Below are 18,314 nucleotides of genomic sequence, written 5' to 3'. Positions count from 1 at the left end.
GGAAATTCCAGCCTTCTGGGAAACAAGCTCCCCAGAGGCTAGAGGCCCTGTGAAGACTTCATTAAACTTGGAGCTTGTGAGTCAGGACTGGAAATGCAGCCATCCGGGGAGGACCTGAGCTGGGTCTTCCTGCCTGACGGCTCGGCCCCCGGTGAACGCATGCTCCCCGGCAGAGCTCTGTGTGAGATCTGCGTCGACACAACCACCGTCCCCTGGGCTGGGAGGGCCAGGGAGGGGAGAGCTGGAAGGAAAGTACTTCTGCTGCAATCAGCTCAGAGACAGGGTGGCTCAAAGGGAAGGCAACGCAGAACTTTACAAAATAAAGGACAGAGAGACAGAGAGGGAGATACAGATGGGACCAGGGGGCTCAGCTTCTGGAACCGAGAGCCTCGACCCTTGTTTCCACCTCGTGTTTATTGGAAACTACCGAGCAGCCGTTTGCTATCAGAACTGCAACACCATCTACAATAATAGGGAACAACTGCAACATCTACAATAGAACAGGTGTGACATTTACAATAAGGAACAAGTAAGCCAGTTTCCCACAACGCACTTCCAGAGGAAACCCGTGGACGCCGGGGTCTGGACTTGAGACGTGCGTGTGGAAAGGGTGAGCCCACCCCGGCATTTGCAGAGGGTGGACGTTCCAGGGAGGGCTCGGCCACCCCAGGCCCCCACACACACACATTGCTCTGAGGGGGTGCCCTGCATGCCAGAGACTGGGGAGAATGCGGCTGTCACCTCACGGTACTAAGGGGGCTGAGACTGTCCCCCAGGGACTGGGGAGAGTGAGGTCATGGCCCCAGTGGGCAGGAGCTCGGTCACCACCCGGATGCTTGAGGAGGGGGAGCCGAGAAGATGGCCACTGGCCAAGACCGCGGGGGGACGCGGAGGAGATGCGGTTCTGGAGACGCCCCTCAGGCTTTGAGATCTAACGGAGGTGCCCTGCAGGGTTTCGGGACAGTCTGGGAACTTGTGACGGCTTCCTTCCAGTTTCTCTCTCTGGCAGTGGAAACTGGAATTTCCACTGGGCCTGACCCTCCTTTGTATACTGGAAGCAGATCACTTGTTTTTTTGTTTTGCAGGTCGACAGCCAGGGGGAGTTTTGCCCCAACACAGACTGCACTAACCTATGACTGATTTTTACCAGATTTTCTGCTTAGCCGTTGCTCCTGAAATTATCTAAGGCTTTTAAAATAGTGATGTAACGAGTGCATTTTGCACATAGAAGGAACATGCCTTTGGGGGCCTCAGAGGGTGGAGTGTGGCTGTTTGAAGTTCTCTTATAAAGCCCAAAGAGAAAAAGGTTGTTTTTGAACTAATCCACCCATGGGTGTGGGGCCCTTTGATTGGACCGCGTGGTGAGGCGTGCCTGGTGCAGCTCCGCGCTCAGGCTGGGTCTGACATAGGAGACACAGGAGAAAGGCAGCTGCTCTCTCCCACGCTGCCGTGCGAGGGAGGACTCCAGTTCACCGGCAGCTGCAGTGAGGCAGAGGAGGCAGAGGAGCCCGAGACACTGCGAGGAGGCCCAGAGAGACAAGCCCGTGCATGGTCGCCCGCGCCGCTCCTTGAGGCGGTGGGTTCTGGAGGGGAAGGCAGGGACCCCGGCAGGGACCGGCGGTCGTCTTACTTGGCCACATGGCATGAGAAAGCTCTTTGCTGAGGCCTCGATTTGGACATTTCACGGCCTTGGAACTTGAAGCTTTTACCCCCAAATAAATGCCCTTCATAAAAGCTAGCTCAGTCCTGGTGCTTTGCTTTGGCAGCCCTGGGGCAAACCAGGGCAGCAAGATAAAAATAGGCACCAGGAGACACTGGGGAGCAGCTGGGGACACGGGGGCAGGGTGGGGGCACCAGGAGACACTGGGGAGCAGCTGGGGACACGGGGGCAGGGTGGGGGCACCAGGAGACACGGGAGCAGCTGGGGACACGGGGGCAGGGTGGGGGCACCAGGAGACACTGGGGAGCAGCTGGGGACACGGGGGCAGGGTGGGGGCACCAGGAGACACTGGGGAGCAGCTGGGGACACGGGGGCAGGGTGGGGGCACCAGGAGACACTGGGGAGCAGCTGGGGACACGGGGGCAGGGTGGGGGCACCAGGAGACACTGGGGAGCAGCTGGGGACACGGGGGCAGGGTGGGGGCACCAGGAGACACTGGGGAGCAGCTGGGGACACGGGGGCAGGGTGGGGGCACCAGGAGACACTGGGGAGCAGCTGGGGACACGGGGGCAGGGTGGGGGCACCAGGAGACACTGGGGAGCAGCTGGGGACACGGGGGCAGGGTGGGGGCACCAGGGGCACAGTGGGGCGTGCCAGGGCTGCTGGCCGTGGAGCACGTGTCCTTCCCAGGAGAGGCATCATGGGTCTGCGGGTGACACACAGGTGGCTTCCACGAGAAAGTGAAAAGCAGAGGGTGACAGGTGGGCAGGGGGAGGGGTTAGCAAAGGGTCTCTGCTGGTGTCCCCTCAGTAACTACAGCCTTCCCACGGGCCGGTTACATCATTGATGTGGGGACAGTGGCCACAGGAGTTGCTGAGGTCAGGGAGAGGGAAAAAGGTGTGATATGGGGCATTTTCAGGACTTGGAGTTGTCCTGAATGATATTGCAGGGTCAGATGCTGGACATTCTATATCCTGCCACAGTCCACTAAATGGACTGGGGGAGAGTGTAAACTACAATGTAAACTATAATCCATGCAGTGCAGCAGTGCTCCAAGATGTATTCACCAAGTGCTGTGAACGTGCCACGATGATGAAAGAGGTTGTCGATGTGGGAGGAGTGGAGTGGCGTGGGGAGTGGGATATATGGGAACCTCTTATAGTTTTCAATGTAATATTTTCTGTGATCTATGTATCTTAAAAAAAAATTAAAAAAAAAAAAAAAAAAGCTTGGGCTAGAAAAGCAGTAGGGGGAAGTGGATTTGGCCCAACTAGGATAGAGAGCGTCCGCCTACCACATGAGAGGTCCAGGGTTCAAACCCTGGGCCTCCTGACCCGTGTGGAGCTGGCCTACGCGCAGTGCTGATGCGTGGAGTGCCGTGCCACGCAGGGGTGTCCCCCACGTAGGGGAGCCCCACGCGCAAGGAGTGCGCCTCGTAAGGAGAGCCGCCCTGCGTGAAAAAAGCGCAGCCCACGCAGGAATGGTGCCGCACACACAGAGAGCTGATGCAGCAAGATGACGCAACAAAAAGAGACACAGAGTCCTGGTGCTGCTGACAAGAACGCAAGTGGACACAGAAGAACACAGCGAAAGGACACACAGAGCAGATAATAGGTGGGGGGAGGAGGAGAGAAATAAAAAAAAAAAAAAGAATTGGAAGGGGCAGGCGAGGCAGGCCCTCCGTGGAGCTTGCCACCAGGGGGCGCTGGCTGGGAAGGAAACGTGGTCGGGAGCTGCTTTGCTTGGAGGCAGGACAACTCCTCTTTAGAAGGGCAGTGGTGAGGTCGGCCCGAAGCGCACAGACAGATGAGCCTGGGCTCCCCGGGCGTGGAGGGAGACCCCCACCACGGGGGGCACTCCTTCCCGCCAGCCCCCGAGGGAAGTGCCCATTCCTCCTGAGTAACCGCCAGGCACAGGCCCTTCTGCGAGGCCCTAGGAGATCCTGGAGGAACTCCTCCCCCGCCGTCTCATCTCGGTGGGGAAGGGCTGAGGCGACGTCCCCGGGAGGCAGCCCCTTGCCCTCCGATGCCGGGGCCAGGCCAGGCGCCGCCGTCCTGTGCGGCTGGACGCTGTGTCCCTCTTGGGGAGGTGCCTCTGCCCCCCTCCTGGAAGCCTGGCGCTTCCTCTGCTGGAGGCAGTTCCAGGTTCCTCCCGGGCGGGCGCGGATCCCGCTCTGTGACCTTGCAGGGCTCCCGCGTCCTCTCCTCTCTGAGACGTGGGAAGTATCGGCTCCGCTCAGGAGGCGCGCAGCTCCGTTCACGCGCCGAGTCCAGGGGACCCACGGGGTGCCGGGCAGCAAGTCCCTGCCTGCGGAGCCCCCGTCCAGGCTCCCACGGGCGCGGGCGACCAGGGTGGTCCTGGCACGGTCAGGGAAGCGCCAAGGAAGAGCAGCCAGCACGAGGGGGCGGGGGCAGCTTTATTGAGCAGTGTCACCACAGAACCAGCCAGAGCGCAGAGCCGCAGAATTGAGAGCCGCTGTGAGGACGGGCGCCCCTGCACAGCCTGCCTGCCAGGCGCCCTGGGTGGCGGGCGACGGGGCTCAGGCCGGGGTCAGGGCGAGTGGGCATGGCCACGACGGCACTCATTTCAGGCCACACAGGGCACCCCGCCCCAGCACTGGTGGGGGTCGAATCGGCCCTGCAAACTTCCTACCACCCCTGCCCGCTCCTGAGGGAGCCAGGGAGGTCGTGAGGACGGATGGCGACCAGAGGGGCGGGCCGCCGGAAATGGCCGGGGGGCTGGTCTCCAGCAGTCCTGGGTGGCTAGCCCCTGGCCCAGGCTGGGGGTGCCCAGCAGGCCCCGGCGGCTCAGGCGTGCTCCGTGGGGCCGGAGCCACCGGCGTGGGGGTGGGCAGGGCCCGGAGCCTGCAGCGGGCCGGAGCCGGGCTCCGGGGAGGCCAGCAGGGGGGCCGCAAGGCCATCGGCGGGGTCCGTGTCGCGGTGCGGCCTCCAGTAAGCTTCACACAGAGGCAGGTCATTAGCTTCGCAGAGACTCGAGCTTTTCCGCCACCAGAAACCCCGGGAGAGGCAGGAGCGGGCGGAGTGGAAGCCGGGAGCAAGACAGAAGCAGAGTTACGAAGCGCCAGGGAGAGCCGCACCACCCTCTCCGCCCTGCTCTGCCCCCGCAAGCAAGCCCGCGGGGGGAGGCCCTGGGCGCCCCGGGCAGTTCCACTGAGCATCCCTCAGGGGGGCCGGCTGGGTCGGCCGCTGCAGGCTGCGTGACCCCGGCAGGGCTGTCCCTAGGCCCGGGTGCGCTCTGGGCAGCCCCTCACGCCAGCTGGTGGCCATCCTGTCCAACTCCCACATGTCCCTGTCCCAGGCTCGCTGGACGCCCGCCTGGCCAGGCGGCCCGAGCTGCCTTCAGTCTTTTCCTGGTCACTACACTGTGCAGGAGCACCTGAGGCGCCCCCCACCCGGGAAAGGGCGTGCGGGGGGCACAGGCCCTGGCGTCCCCCCCCACGGCGCCGGGTGGCCACAGCCCCTCCTCGCGGGGCCTCAGCTTTCCCGCGGGCTGCTCAGGGCGACCGGGCACAGACCTCCCTGTGCTTTCCTACTCTGCCGAAGGCCCCGGCTTCTCACGCCCGGCCATCTCCGCCCTGCCCGGGCCCTGAGCTCTCCATCCCTCTCCATCCTGGGCGCACCATCCTGGGTAGAGGAGCCCCTCCAGAGAGCGGAGCGGGCAGGCAGAGTTGAAAGAGCAGCGAGTGGAAAGGAGCAAGAGTGAGGTGCCGGCTGGAGGCAGGGGCAGCTCAGGCGGGAGGGCGGGCTGGGGAGGCGGGCAGTTGGGGTCTGGGCACATGGCAGCCTTTATTTGTGGGGACAGTGGGGACGTCGAAAGAAACCTGGCTGGCTTGGCGACTGGACCTGGCTGGCCCCTGGTCCCGGACCGGGTGTTTGCAGGAGGGAAACCCCAACTGCTCAGCTGCAGGGCCCCTCCAAGGCCCCCGCTCGGCCCCCTCAGGCACCCGGGGACTGCACTTTGGGAGGGGACACCTGGGTGAACCACAGAGACTGGTGGGGTGGGGGAGGGCGCCAGAAGGTTCTGTCCTAGCTCCGCTGCGAGGCCTTGGGCAAGTCCCTCCCCCGCCAGCCAGTGCCACCTGCCAGCTCAGAGGTGAGGCACGTGCTGGGGACAGAGAAGGGGCTGCCTTCCGGAAGGGCCCGGAACACTCCAGGACCCGAACGCCTCTCAACACCTGGTGTGGAGGAGGCGCTGTGATGCAGGCTGAGCCCCCTAGTCCTGGGGGCCAAGGGCAGCTCTGGAACCCTCCGGAAAACTCTAGAACCACTCTAGCTGGGCAGCCACAGCCTGTCCCTTCCCACGGTAGGGACCATGAGGGACGGCAGCGAGTCTGGAGCGGGGAGACGCGCCCAGCCCTCGGGCCACGGCCGTGGCTGCTGTGGCTCCTCCGCGTGGCCGTGCCAACCCACCAGCAGGAAGGTTTGTGGGGTGAGGGCGAGGCAGGCATGGGCTCTGGGTTTGCTGGTCCCAGGCTCCACCTTCCAAGCTAAGGGGGTGGAGGAGCAAGGCCTGCCATCTTCTGCCTCAGTTTACCCCATGTGAACGAGGCTTGGGCTGGTTTCTCACAGCCCTTCCAGCCCAAACACTCGGTGCTTTCAGGATCCCAAGTGGCCGCCCAAGAGCTGGACAGCGAGCCCCCCCGCCCCCGTGGCATCCCGGGCCCCGGGCTGGCTTCTGAGGCCATTCCCCATTTGGGACTCTTCCTCCCCCGCCCCCAGCCTGTCCCCACCGCCACGCCGTGGGGTTTCCGTGACATCCACAGGCACTGCTTCCCTGGGCAAGTCCCGCACCTGGGGGCCTGGCCTGGCCTAAGTGGCCAAGAGGAGCTGGGCCGGCTTTGCCTCCCTGTTTATTGATTTAAAGGGCTAAAGGGACAGCGCGGGCCCAGAGAGCCCTGCCCGGTGAGGAAGTCTCCGGAAGGAGGTGGCCAAGGGTCAGCCAGGAGCACCGCCCCGCTCCCGCTGCTGTGACCGCAGGCAGCTGCCCCGCTCCCTCCTGCACGCCGGCCCCAGACACGGTCAGTCCAGCGGCCCTCCTGACTCTGAGGTTCCACAAGTCACGTTGGCTGCCCGGCGGGAGAAGCCCGGGGCCAGGCGGCTGGCCGTCGTTATCTGTCGGTCCAGCTCCGACCAGCAGCTCCGCTCTGAGGCGCGGGCAGGGGCTCTGCTGCCAGGCCCGGGGAGTGTGGCAGGACAGGAGGCGCTTCGGGCTGCCCGGGGGCCCGGTGCAGACGCGCAGGCCCTCCGCGGGGAGCCGGGCCCTATCTGTACCTGGACGAGTAGTAGTCCTCCTCCAGCTCGTACAGGTCGATGGCGACCTCGTCGCGCAGCGCCACGAGCTTCCGGTCGCACTCTTCCCGCAGGGCCCGCAGCTGCTGGTTGCGCAGGTCGATGGCCTCGTTCACCGACGGGAAGTCGTTGAGGATCAGGAACTGCTTGAGGTCGGAGACGAGCTTCATCAGGGACTCGCCGGCACGGACCTGCGGCAGCCGGAACCAGGGCGGCACGGGGTCAGGGAGGTGACTGGCCGGGGGACCTGCCTACAGGGCTGACCCTGGCCAGCCACGGCCCCTCTCTGTGCCTTGGTCTCAAAATGGGACTTGAGAGCTCCCCTACAGAGGGTTGCTTGTGAGTATCAGATGGAGGCCCTGGAATGTAAGTTACGAGGGCAGGATCTGTGGCACCCACCTTGATTGGAGGAGACACTCCCAAGGCATATTTGTGCTACAGCTACCTGTAGTGTTGTCATTTCCTTTTTGCCCTCACAATGGGTCTGAGGAACATCCTGGGGCGGGAGGTGCAGAACTCCACAGGTGCCTGCCCACCTCCTCCCGGCAAGCAGGAGGGGGGCCCTGGCACCACCCATGCGTGCCCCCTCAAGGGGCCCCGGGGAAGTGATTTACCGCCTACCCCATACCCGAAAGCTGCCTGGGGTGAAGCCACAGCAGCACTGCAGTTTCCTTCCGCTGCTCAGGGAGGAGAGGGAGACCAGCGAGAAGGTGTCCGATACTACCCCGGGAGACCCCTGTGGGAGCCCAGGCCGGGCCCCTCCACCCGCGACTCACGATGTTGGCGGCGCGCACGTGCATCTCGTAGTTGTCCTGCTCACCCTGGGTGGCCCGTGACACCTGGGTTTCATCTTCAATCTGCAGGGCAGATGAGAAGGTCAGAATCAGGGCTGCCCCGCCCTGGCCCCAGTCCAGCCACAGCCGGCGGCCCGTACTCTGCCGACCGCAAGGCTCCGGGAACCAACGCCGCTAAAGTTCCATTTCACCTTCTTGTCCGACGGTACCAGAGATGAGGGGCATGTGGCCAGGGCAAGCGGATGCTCACCGCCGGGCTGGGCTGGGCCGGGCAGTCAGGGGACAGTGAGCTTTCTTCCGCAGCCGCTCAGGGCAGCCCCGTGTGAAGCACGGCACTGTCGCCATCTCACGACGTTCTCCTAGAAGCCTGGACGTCCGGCCCGTTTACAGGTGGACAAGCCTGCGGCAGGGACAGGCGGTGCCAGTACTCCTGGGGCCCCCGGCGGTAAATGGAAGCGCTGGGAACCCCACCCGTTGCGGCTGGTTCAGACAGAACCTTGTGGGGGTGCAGTGGGGCGGGGCCGCTGTGGTCTCCCCCTCCAGCATGCTCTTCACTCTCGGCGGTTAAGAGCCAGGGCTCGGGAGCCAGACTGCCCAGGGTTCAAATCCAGGCTCTGCTGCTTATTAGCTGAGCAACCCCAGGCAAGATGCTAACTCCCTGTGCCTCAGTTTCCTCATCTGAAAATAGGGAGGGGGAAACAGTGCCTGCCTCGTAAAGTTCTTGTGAAAACTAAACGAAACAGCTCAGGTATCTCTCACAACCAGCCTGACGCTTAAGGCGCACTAAACGGGCACCGGACTGACCCCTGATGCCCTCCCCAGCGGAGTGCCCCTCTCGCTTTCTCTTATCCTTTCTCTGCTCAGTTGAACTCCCAAGAGTTACGGTTTTTGGCATGGTGGCTCTGTGCCAGGCCTGGGATGAGTTCTATCCAAACTCAGTCAATCATCACCAAGACCCCACCAAAGAGTAGATCCGTTTTCCCACTTGATGGGCAAACTGAGGTACTGAGAAACCAAGGAACCAGTCCAAACCCGCACAGCTACTGAGTGGCGCTGGACTTTGAGCCCCAGCAGTCGGTGACAGAGCCCCCGCGCCCCGGCTGCCTTCCTGAGACAGGCGCTCGCCTGCCTTATTTACCCCTGGACCTGCTTGTTATTGGCAAGCGGCCCCAGGTGTCACCTCCCTGGGGAAGGGGACTTTGTCTGCCCTGAGCCTTGCTGACACCCCGCTGCCCGGAACCGTGTGCACGCTTCATTCCAGCCACTGACCAGTGACGGGGGGTCGGGGGGGCACTGTCACCCACGAGGCCCCTCGGCGCGCGACTCTGCGCCCTCTGTGGATCCCGCTCCACCCCGGGTCTCCGGGGCCGGGCCCTGCCCACCTTGGCCGTCTTGATGATCTCGGTGAAATTGTCCATGATGGACTTGATGTCGTCCTTGAGCCGCTTGTTGTAGGACTGCAGCAGCGTCTCCTTGCTCTGCGGCAGGGCTCTCTGCTGGGCCATGGTGGCGCCTCGGGCGGCCCGGCGGGGAGCAGAGGCCTGGCGGCCACCTGTTCGTGCCTGGGACCAAGCGTGGCGGACAAACGTCCAAGTGTGAGCCGAGCACAGCTCCCGGCCGCCCTCGGCCACTCTCCACACCCCCTCGGGAACGCGCAGCTTTCCGGAGGAGGTTCCTTTCCTGCCTGATGACCGCGCTTCACTGGCAGGTACCTCTGGGTCGAGCCTCTTCTCTGGCCCACACCCGCTCCCTGGACAGGCTCACGAGACCCACGGAACCCGCCCCGGGGCTCCCACCGACTCCACCTCGGGCTCTTGGCGTTGCTGCTGCGTCTCCTCGGGCCCCCAGAACTCAGCCTGGGAGGACCTGCCCACCCTCCCCTGCTGGTGGGCTTCTCCCCAGAGCGCCACGGCCCCCCCACCTGCCCCCCAAGCCTCTGGTCCTTTTGATTCTGCCCCCTAAACACTTCTGGAGTCCATCCTTTCCCTCCCGGCCCCAGGTCTGCACGGGCAGCCCACGTCCTACAAGGTGCCCTGTGCTCCCACGGCGCCAGGACGTGCCCCCACTCTCTAGCCCGGCTCCTCTCGGCCCTCTCCCCCTGACCACCCTGACCAGCCTCCAGTCTCGGGACTCAGCGTGGGGCTTGCTCAGGGAGTGCTCTGGGCATCCCCGCCGTCCTCTCGGGGTCTCTGCTGGGACCACCCTTTCCACGCCAGGGATGGGGGGATGCGAGCGCCTCCAGGGCACAGACTCCCACCCCTCGGCTCTTTCCCTGCCCAGGGGAGACGCTCAGCAGAAGCGGCTGAGGGAATGAATGAATGAGTGACTGAATGAGTGAATGAACGGACAGACGAACTCGCCCTCCTTGCGGCAATTTCCAGAAGAAAAGACCACATGTAAGGCAAGCCCGACCCGACCCCGCCAGCCCCCACCGACCCTCTGCTAAGTGCCCTCGGGGACCGGCTTTCCCGGGGACCAGGGGCCCACGTCGCAGGCCCAGGCGGGCGCCCGCCGCGGCCGCGGGAAGGGCCCGGGCGCCGAGTGGGGGTCGGGGAACCAGCGCGAGGGACCACCACGCCGCACCCCTTCCCGGGGCGCTAACAACAGCCGGGGGTCGCCCGCGCTTACTCTCGCCTCTCGGGGGCCCGGCCTCCCGGTGCCCCTGCCCGGCGGTCCCTTTCCCGCGCGGCCTCCCGCAGCGCCAGCCCCTTCCGGCGCGCCGGCGCAGCGCGTCTGTCTCTTTAAATTCGAAATCCCGCGCAGGCGGCAGCTCTCGCGATCTCCGAGGCCGCCTACATATTACCCACAATTCCCTCTCCTTTCTCTCTCGCCGGCCGTCCAAGATGGTGAGTGAGCGGCCCCGGCCGCCCGCCCGCGCTCCATCCGCCGCCATCCTCGCCGGGGCCGGGCGCCGGGGGATCCCCGCGGGGCCTGGCACGCGGGCGCCGGGGAGCGGCGCGCGGCGGTGCCCGCTCGGCCGGGTGGGCGTGGGCGGGACCGGGGGCCGCGGCGCCGCAGTGCGGGCTCCCCGCGGCGGGGCGGGCCGGGGGGCGCGGGGGCGGGACGCGGGGCCCCGGCCGGGCGCCGCTGCCCAGGGCGCTTCCGCGGGCGCCCGCCTGCTCGTGCAGATGATGTGAAAGAATATTTGCTATCTGAGCCGCGGTGCGGACGCCCGTGACCACCGAGATCGCTGATGCACGGGCGGGCGTGCGCGGCGGCGTGGGGGCCGCGAGGGCGCCCCCGCCTCCACGCGGAAGCTGGTGGGCGGCGGGGCGGGCGGCTCTGACCGCCGTGTCCTTTCCGCTCAGCCCAAGGGAAAGAAGGCCAAGGGCAAGAAGGTGGCCCCGGCGCCTGCTGTCGTGAAGAAGCAGGAGGCCAAGAAGGTGGTCAATCCCCTGTTTGAGAAAAGACCCAAGAACTTCGGCATCGGTGAGTGAGAAGAGGGCGCGGCGGCGGCTGCTCTGGTGCTTCCCAGGATGGCAGTGTATCGGCCGTGGGTTAGAGTGGCTCTGGAGTCGACGCTGCCTGGGTCTGAGTTCTTGTCCTGCCACTTTCTAGAAATAGGGATAGGGACATCCTGGGGTTATTGCAAGTTGGAGCATCTGAGCGTGGCCTTGGGCGCTCAGCTTGGCCATCGAGAAATAGCTGTCCTCTTCCGCAGAGGCGCCTTGAACCAGGACCGGTGAGTGCAGCTCCGTGTGCTGAGCAAGGGAGGGGCCCGCGGGGCTCCCCGTGGTCTGCGAGTGAGTGCACGTGATGGAGACTTTGCCGCCTGAGCGTGGTGATGGCGTTCTAAACCACCGAGATCGCTGATGCACCTCACCCTTCTGAGGAGCCTTGCCAAGCATAGACTTGACAGTTTGGGCTTTGCTCACTGCCTTGCCCTTGACTTCGCAGGACAGGACATCCAGCCCAAAAGGGACCTCACCCGCTTTGTCAAATGGCCTCGTTACATCCGGCTGCAGCGGCAAAGGGCCATCCTCTACAAGCGGCTGAAAGTGCCCCCCGCCATCCACCAGTTCACCCAGGCCTTGGACCGCCAGACAGGTGAGGTGCTGCGCAGAGAAAGGAAAGCCTTCTTGGGCGAGGGCGTGGCCCTCGACAGTGTTACATCCCACTGTGCCCTTTGGCGGGGGTAAGGAAGTATAGGATTCCCTGTTCTATTTCCAGAACATGGCTTTGTCCGTGGTCTTATAGTTGGATAGTATCCGTCATTACTATGTTCTCACCAGAACAGTGGTTTTGCATTCAGAATAAGTGACAAATGTCAGAGCTTCAGTTGGAAAGCTAAGCCGGAATGTTTTCCCAGCCACGCAGCTGCTTAAGCTGGCCCACAAGTACAGACCAGAGACAAAGCAGGAGAAGAAGCAGAGGCTGCTGGCCCGGGCTGAGAAGAAGGCTGCCGGCAAAGGGGACGTCCCCACCAAGCGGCCGCCTGTGCTTCGAGCAGGTGAGTGAGCCCCTCCTCAGTGGTGAGTGGTGAGGCCAGCTGTTACAGTGATGTATGAATTTCTTCACCTGAAGTTACTGTGAAGGGTGAACGCTGAGCTTTTTAACACTGAGTTGCAGCTGAGTGAGACAGGCTGCTCGCATCAGAGCAGCCACTCGCTTACACAAACCACTTGCATGTTCCAGGGGTGAACACTGTCACCACCCTGGTAGAGAACAAGAAGGCCCAGCTGGTGGTGATTGCACATGACGTGGACCCAATCGAGGTACGCTTCTAGCTTGCTCTTAAGCACTGGTGGCTAAGCTTAGATTGGGTCCTTGTGTTGGCACCGGGATGATGGGTAGAGTAGACCTAATGCTGAGAGGCCAGAGTGGGGCCACCCCGCCTGCCAGTGTTTGGTTTGTGTACAGTCCCAAGGGATCCAGCCATGGCTCTTGCAATGATGTGAATCTCTCACTGAATCAAACCGTGAAGTGCAAATCTATGAGCTTTTTAACCCTGAGCAATTGCTTCCAAGCTACCCCTTTAAGTTACTGCTTTTGGTCAAAATACACTCCAGAGATGATGCTGTCTTCCAGCTGGTTGTCTTCCTGCCCGCCTTGTGCCGTAAAATGGGGGTCCCCTACTGCATCATCAAGGGAAAGGCCAGGCTGGGACGGCTCGTCCACAGAAAGACCTGCACCACGCTTGCCTTCACGCAGGTCAACTCGTAAGTAGACGGCCTTACCGCGGGTGGGCAGGGACCTCCATGCCCATTTGAAGGATTCTTTTTAAAAACCAATGTTTCAGGTCAAGGAATATAGTTACCTGAACTTTTGCCAGTGATGGTTAAGAATTTCTTCACCTGAACAAAACATGTGGTCATGTTTTATCTGAGGCAAAAGGGTTTGTGTTTGCTAAAAATGAAGACATTTCTGGAAGAGGAATTGCCTCATGCTACAGCCTTTTTTCCCTTTCTTGCTAGGGAAGACAAAGGAGCGCTAGCTAAGCTGGTGGAAGCTATTAGAACCAATTACAACGACAGATATGACGAGGTAAGAAACACAGCAGGGATAGCTTCACTAACAAGATTGAAGCCTCCGAAAATGACAGGCCGCGCTAACTCACTCTCTTTGTTGCAGATCCGTCGTCACTGGGGAGGCAATGTCCTGGGTCCCAAGTCCGTGGCTCGCATTGCCAAGCTGGAGAAGGCAAAAGCTAAAGAACTTGCCACTAAACTGGGTTAAATGTACACAGCTGGCTTTTCTGTACATAAAAATAAAAGTTCTCCTTCAGCCAGTGTCTATTTGGTATTCTGGGCTGGAGGCAGGAGGCATGTCTGGGGGGGGGTGGTGGTGAGGCGGGATGCAGTCAGTGACTGGTACAGAAGCCTGTAAGGGTGAGACTTGTGTGGGACTGAATTTGCTGTGCATGTCAGACGTGCAGACCATATGTGACAACTTGGTACTCCGAACGCGGATCATCCAGTTACTAGCTCGTTTTGGTAGAAATAAAAATACAACGTGTGAGCCAAGGAGCTTTATTTATACCAATGATGCATGATTAGCGTAAAGGCAGTCTCTGAAGGTAACACAGCGTACATGGAGTTATGTCCTGACAACTCCTGGGACAGGCGACCAGCTGGTTCTGTCATACGCCAGGCACCCGGCGCATGAATTTCTTAAACCACATGTATGATGTGGCTGCGCATAATCCGTACCTTGTGTTGAAAGAAGTAGAAAGACTGGGTCGGTTGGGGGGGGAGGGGCGGAGGACAGGCAGGTTTGGGGGGCTGTGCTTACCAGGTAATAATGTACTGTAGGTGCTCGTTCCTCAGAGAGACTCGTGTTTGTCCCCCAATGGGTCCTCCGGGAACTGTGCTCTCTGTAGAGACAGTGGGTTCAAGGTGTCGTGCACAGCTGGCCGTGCTTCCCACAGCCCTCAGGGCGCCTTCTTGGGGCAGCCTGGCCTGGTCGCTGCCCCCCACCTCTCCTGCATGGCCAGTCCCCTCAGGGACTCCTTGGACTTCTGGACTCCAAAGTTGCTCAGACCCTCCAGGCAGTAGCCAGCTGCCACGTACAGTTGTCGCTGTCACTTGGTTCCCAACAAGGCCAAGCCTGTGGCTTCTGCCCCACACAGGGTGCCAGCCACAAAGGCATCCACAAAAGCTACTCAGGTCTTCCCGGGGGACTGGGCAACGTACGGAAATCAGCATCAAGGAAAATGGGGTCTGCGCCTGTGACCCTGGCCATGGCCTCCAGGTCCCGGTAATGCCAGTGATTCCTTTCTGGATTGTTTTCAGGGACAAAGGGCTTTCTGGTTTCTGTCAGCCTCACCATTCCAACTAGGTCCACTTCTTGCTCAATCTGCAAAGGAAGGCGTGAGAGTGCCCTTAAGGGAAAGCGTGAAGAGGGGAGAGCCCTGTGTGAGCTGCTACAGCCCCCTCGATCCCTTGCAAGCAGGGAAGGGTGCTCAGCCCTTACCTGGCCCTTCTGCCGGGTGTCTGGATTCACTCTGTTCTTGGGGACAAACCCTCTATTTACCAGGATGGTGATTCTGGAACAAAAGGTGGGGAAGAGTTTGAGTAGAGATCATAAGAGTACACAAGCACTGCCCACTGGCTCAAACATGAGCTGAGGGGCTGCACAAGGAAGCTCGGCGTGGCAGGCGCCTAGGAAGAACGATGGTGCCACTGACCAGTGCCACTGGGAAGGCTTCTCTGTTCTACCTGTTGACCTCCAAGCTGCCCACAGGCCTCGAGTCCTGACTCAAGTCCCTCCACACTGCTGGGGTACCCTTCTCTTGCAGGCTGTAGTCACTAGACACCACGACAATTTCTCCATTGGAGGCACCTATGCTTTCCTTCCTTCCCTTTCAGAGCTTGGGGTACAGGACTTGCACAATAATAAACAGTTAGATGAATTGACTTTGGTTATCTAGGGCTCCACTATCTTATCAAAGTTGGGGGTTTCCTGCCCCAGCCTCAGTGTGTCCTGGAGCTGCGTCTGCCATACCCGCCGGCTCCTTGCATGGTCTACTCACCCCAGGTCCGAGCAATGGAAGGGGGTGACCACGTAGGCACCACTCTTGGCCAAGGAGGAGACCTGGCTCGCCTCCCGGGCAGGGTCCACCATGGTCCGTGGCATCATGTACAACTCCTTGGAGTGGTCAAAGTGCCCTCTGACCTTCACTGGCCGATACTCCAGATCTTTAAGTTCCATTGAGCTACATGAAGGGCAGAAACAGAACTGAGAGCAAGCAAGGCTTGGCAGGAAATCCAAACCCTCTAAGGCTTGGGTTGCAAATTACAAACCCACAAGAGCCAGATGAGGAATGTAAAAAGGTGGAGCAGTAGGGCCTGCCCCACTGCTGGGGGTGGCTGGACCTTGGCTCCAGCTCTATGAAGCCAGGTGGGAATGAGAATCTGCTGCCCAACAGTACAGTTTCCCAAAAGAAGCTAAAATGTGGACTCCTGTGTGAATGTCTTCTGTAAAATGTTGGTTCTTGCCTGCGCACCCGGAATGGAAACCTTTGCTGAATACGGCTCTCTCTCTAGAACTGCTTTTAAAGGAGGTGGGGAGGGCAGTATGATCACTGGGGCATTTTCTCCAAGTACCTTCACACCAAGACCAGCTTTCTCTGCCCTTGCCCACCAGCTAAGAATCCCTGCTTTGGAAGGCATCAGCAGGGGTGGGGAGTGGGGAGGGCTCAGGTGACGGACCTAATGAAAAGGCTAAAGCCAGAAAGACTGTTGTACGCCTGTCGGGCAGCTTCACCAGGCGGGTGAGGTCTCAGCGGGAAGCCCGGCAGGGAGACGGATCTGGAGGGCGAAGGCCCTGTTCAGAGGGGCGAGGCAGCCAGCAGCCAGGCCCTGCTGCCGACCTCGCAGGAGATCAGCCAGGGCGGGCAGCCACACACTTACTCTGCTGGCAGGGGAATGGGCTCGGCCATAACTCTAGACTCTAAATCTGCAATCAGCCTCAGCTTCCATTTCCGACGTTGGACCTTCAGAAACAGAACATCAGCAGGCTTCCAAGCAGATGGCAGCCAGGTCAAGGGCTCAGAGCCCCCCAACTTAGGCACCACTCTTTACCTGCCACGTTCCCAGGCCAAAGGCTGTCACAGGGATGAGAAGCAGGAGCCACTGGAGAAAGGAGTCGTCCTCTGCTTTTGTTGCAGGTGCTTCTGCTGCAGAACTCCCACATCGGCTTGGCCTCCAGGCCACCCCTAGTGGATGCAAGAGAGCGCTGGGTAAGGTGCCATGCTAATGCAAAAATGTTTAAAATGGGGGTGGGTGTACGTATCTGCATGATCTTCTGCAAACCTACCACCTCTCTAACTGGGGAAGAAAAACATCTCCACAAAACTGTAGGTAAACTTTTACCATTCCCCATTCTGAGACACACAGAGTTGCCTGTGTATGGAGCTGCAATTAAAAGCAGATGCTTTTGTGACCTTTTTTTTTTTTTTAAAGATTTATTTATTTATTTCCCTCCCTTCCTCCCCTGTTGTCTGCTCTGTGTCCATTCACTGTGTGTTCTTCAGGGTCCACTTGCATTCTTGGGAATCTGTGTCTCTTATTGAGTCATCTTGCTGCGTCAGCTCTCCATGTGTGGCGCCACTCCTGGGCGGGCTGTGCCTTTTTTGCGCCGGGTGGCTCTCTTTGTGGGGCGCACTCCTTGTGCGTGGGACTCCCCTACATGGGGGGGCACCCCTGCGTGGCAGGCACTCCTTGCACATGGCGCACTGCGCGTGGCCAGCTCACCACAGGCCAGGGGCCTGGGGTATTGACCTTGGACCTCCTGTATGGTAGGCGGACGCTCTATCAGTTGAGCACATCACTTCCCTCTTTTGTGACTTTGCAGAGTGTCAGGCATTGTTGGGTTGACAACACTAGCATGGGGCCAGCATCCCCAGAACAAACAGAACTAGGGCAGCCGATTTCTCAAGAAGACTCCACCCATGCTGCTTGCAAACGTGTTAGAGGAGCAAACAGAGCAAAACCTGCAGTCAGGAGTCGGACAGCAGCCCCGAGCCCAGCCCGGTTCCCAAACCAGTGCCCGGCATGTGATGTACACTCAGTGGACATTTGTTGACTGAATAAATGAGACCTCGTACTTAGTTCTGGCTCTGCCACTGACCACCTCAGGCCTTTTCACTCAAAAATACGCCAAAATGTATTCTTCTGCACCAAGAAGCAATGAGCATTAGCTCATTCAAAATACAATTCCTGAGCATCTATGTACCAGGTGCCTCTGGCTACTGTACTATGAAGAGAAAGGCCATCCATAAACCCAGAATAGTGGTTTACAAAGCTCTTAATAGTGTCTCTCTCTCATTGCTTATCATAAACTTAAAAGCTAGAACAACATGCACGGAAGGCACATCTGAGCTCTCAGCGGACAAGTCTCACCAGCCGAAAGCACCAAGACCTCACAGATGACAGAAGGGCAGGCCTGGAGCAGGCGGGCACGGCACCCTCTATTTGTGCAGGGCTCTCTGCTCAGAGAGCAGTGCCCTCTGATGTCCAGTGGGAAGAGAAGGAAATCTGCCACGACTCCATGAGCTTCAGTTTTGAAGCTCGGACACCGGGTTCCAATCCGAGGCGGGCCTCTCCGCAGCCGAAGGCGCATCGTAGAGCGGACCCGACGCAGGAGCTTCCCCTTGATCGCTGTGGGCACCAAGCCCTCGCCACAGCGCCGGGCACCAAATCGAGACTCGATTAGGACGCATTTAATCGAGAATGGTATTTCGTGACAAGAACCTCTCACGGAGTGGAGTTCAGTCGGCGGTTTCAGATTTTATTTCTAATCCCCAGGACGCGCCTCGAAAGTGCCCCGGCCCCTAAATCACACCCGCGGGCCGAGTCCTCACCTGGGCGCGCAGGGGCCCGCAGGAGGCTGCCGACAGCGCCGGCCGGGGCCTGCGGAGAAAGGGATGCGGGTGGCCTCCCCGCGCCCGGCCCTCCCTGCCCCGCGCGGCCCCGCCCGCAGCCCGCGCTCCTCCGCCGCCCCCGCGCACCGGCCCCGCGCCCGCCGCCCGCAGCAGCCGCAGCCTCAGCTCCGCCGCCCGCAGCCCCAGCGAGAGCAACGCCGCCGCCATCGCCGCCGGCGGCCCGCGGG

General features: G+C 61.0%; 3 protein-coding genes and 4 non-coding genes across 7 annotated transcripts; 5 read left to right on the top strand and 2 right to left on the bottom strand.

The window, feature by feature from the left end:
• Positions 1-340: 340 nt before the first annotated feature.
• Positions 341-10,476, bottom strand: MED22 (mediator complex subunit 22). The gene is made up of 5 exons (XM_004482391.5): positions 10,392-10,476; positions 9,146-9,325; positions 7,746-7,826; positions 6,952-7,160; positions 341-4,657 (listed from the first exon to the last, which is right to left on the bottom strand). Exons 2-5 carry the CDS (start codon positions 9,266-9,268, stop codon positions 4,468-4,470), a joined length of 603 nt encoding a protein of 200 aa, XP_004482448.1. The 5' UTR covers positions 9,269-9,325; positions 10,392-10,476; the 3' UTR covers positions 341-4,467.
• On the top strand, positions 10,476-13,487 carry RPL7A (ribosomal protein L7a). The gene is made up of 8 exons (XM_004482392.5): positions 10,476-10,609; positions 11,072-11,192; positions 11,661-11,810; positions 12,073-12,213; positions 12,399-12,478; positions 12,792-12,922; positions 13,178-13,247; positions 13,335-13,487. Exons 1-8 carry the CDS (start codon positions 10,607-10,609, stop codon positions 13,437-13,439), a joined length of 801 nt encoding a protein of 266 aa, XP_004482449.3. The 5' UTR covers positions 10,476-10,606; the 3' UTR covers positions 13,440-13,487.
• Positions 10,887-10,961, top strand: LOC111761627 (small nucleolar RNA SNORD24). The gene has a single exon (XR_002794935.1). It is a non-coding gene; the product is annotated as a small nucleolar RNA SNORD24 (small nucleolar RNA).
• On the top strand, positions 12,256-12,330 carry LOC111761625 (small nucleolar RNA SNORD36). Its single transcript, XR_002794933.1, has one exon. It is a non-coding gene; the product is annotated as a small nucleolar RNA SNORD36 (small nucleolar RNA).
• LOC111761623 (small nucleolar RNA SNORD36) lies at positions 12,648-12,720 on the top strand. The gene has a single exon (XR_002794931.1). It is a non-coding gene; the product is annotated as a small nucleolar RNA SNORD36 (small nucleolar RNA).
• Positions 13,029-13,095, top strand: LOC111761626 (small nucleolar RNA SNORD36). The gene has a single exon (XR_002794934.1). It is a non-coding gene; the product is annotated as a small nucleolar RNA SNORD36 (small nucleolar RNA).
• A 229-nt stretch (positions 13,488-13,716) lies between the features above and the next one.
• SURF1 (SURF1 cytochrome c oxidase assembly factor) lies at positions 13,717-18,302 on the bottom strand. Its single transcript, XM_004482404.4, has 9 exons — positions 18,214-18,302; positions 18,067-18,115; positions 16,286-16,419; positions 16,115-16,197; positions 15,235-15,417; positions 14,676-14,748; positions 14,396-14,558; positions 13,995-14,076; positions 13,717-13,912 (listed from the first exon to the last, which is right to left on the bottom strand). The coding sequence occupies exons 1-9, from the start codon at positions 18,292-18,294 to the stop codon at positions 13,843-13,845; spliced, it is 918 nt and encodes a 305-aa protein (XP_004482461.1). The 5' UTR covers positions 18,295-18,302; the 3' UTR covers positions 13,717-13,842.
• Between the last annotated feature and the right edge of the window lie 12 nt (positions 18,303-18,314).

The sequence above is a fragment of the Dasypus novemcinctus genome, chromosome 8 (genome assembly GCF_030445035.2).
Source record: "Dasypus novemcinctus isolate mDasNov1 chromosome 8, mDasNov1.1.hap2, whole genome shotgun sequence".
NCBI classification, from domain to species: domain Eukaryota; kingdom Metazoa; phylum Chordata; class Mammalia; order Cingulata; family Dasypodidae; genus Dasypus; species Dasypus novemcinctus.
This window is presented reverse-complemented; position numbering and strand designations above follow the sequence as displayed.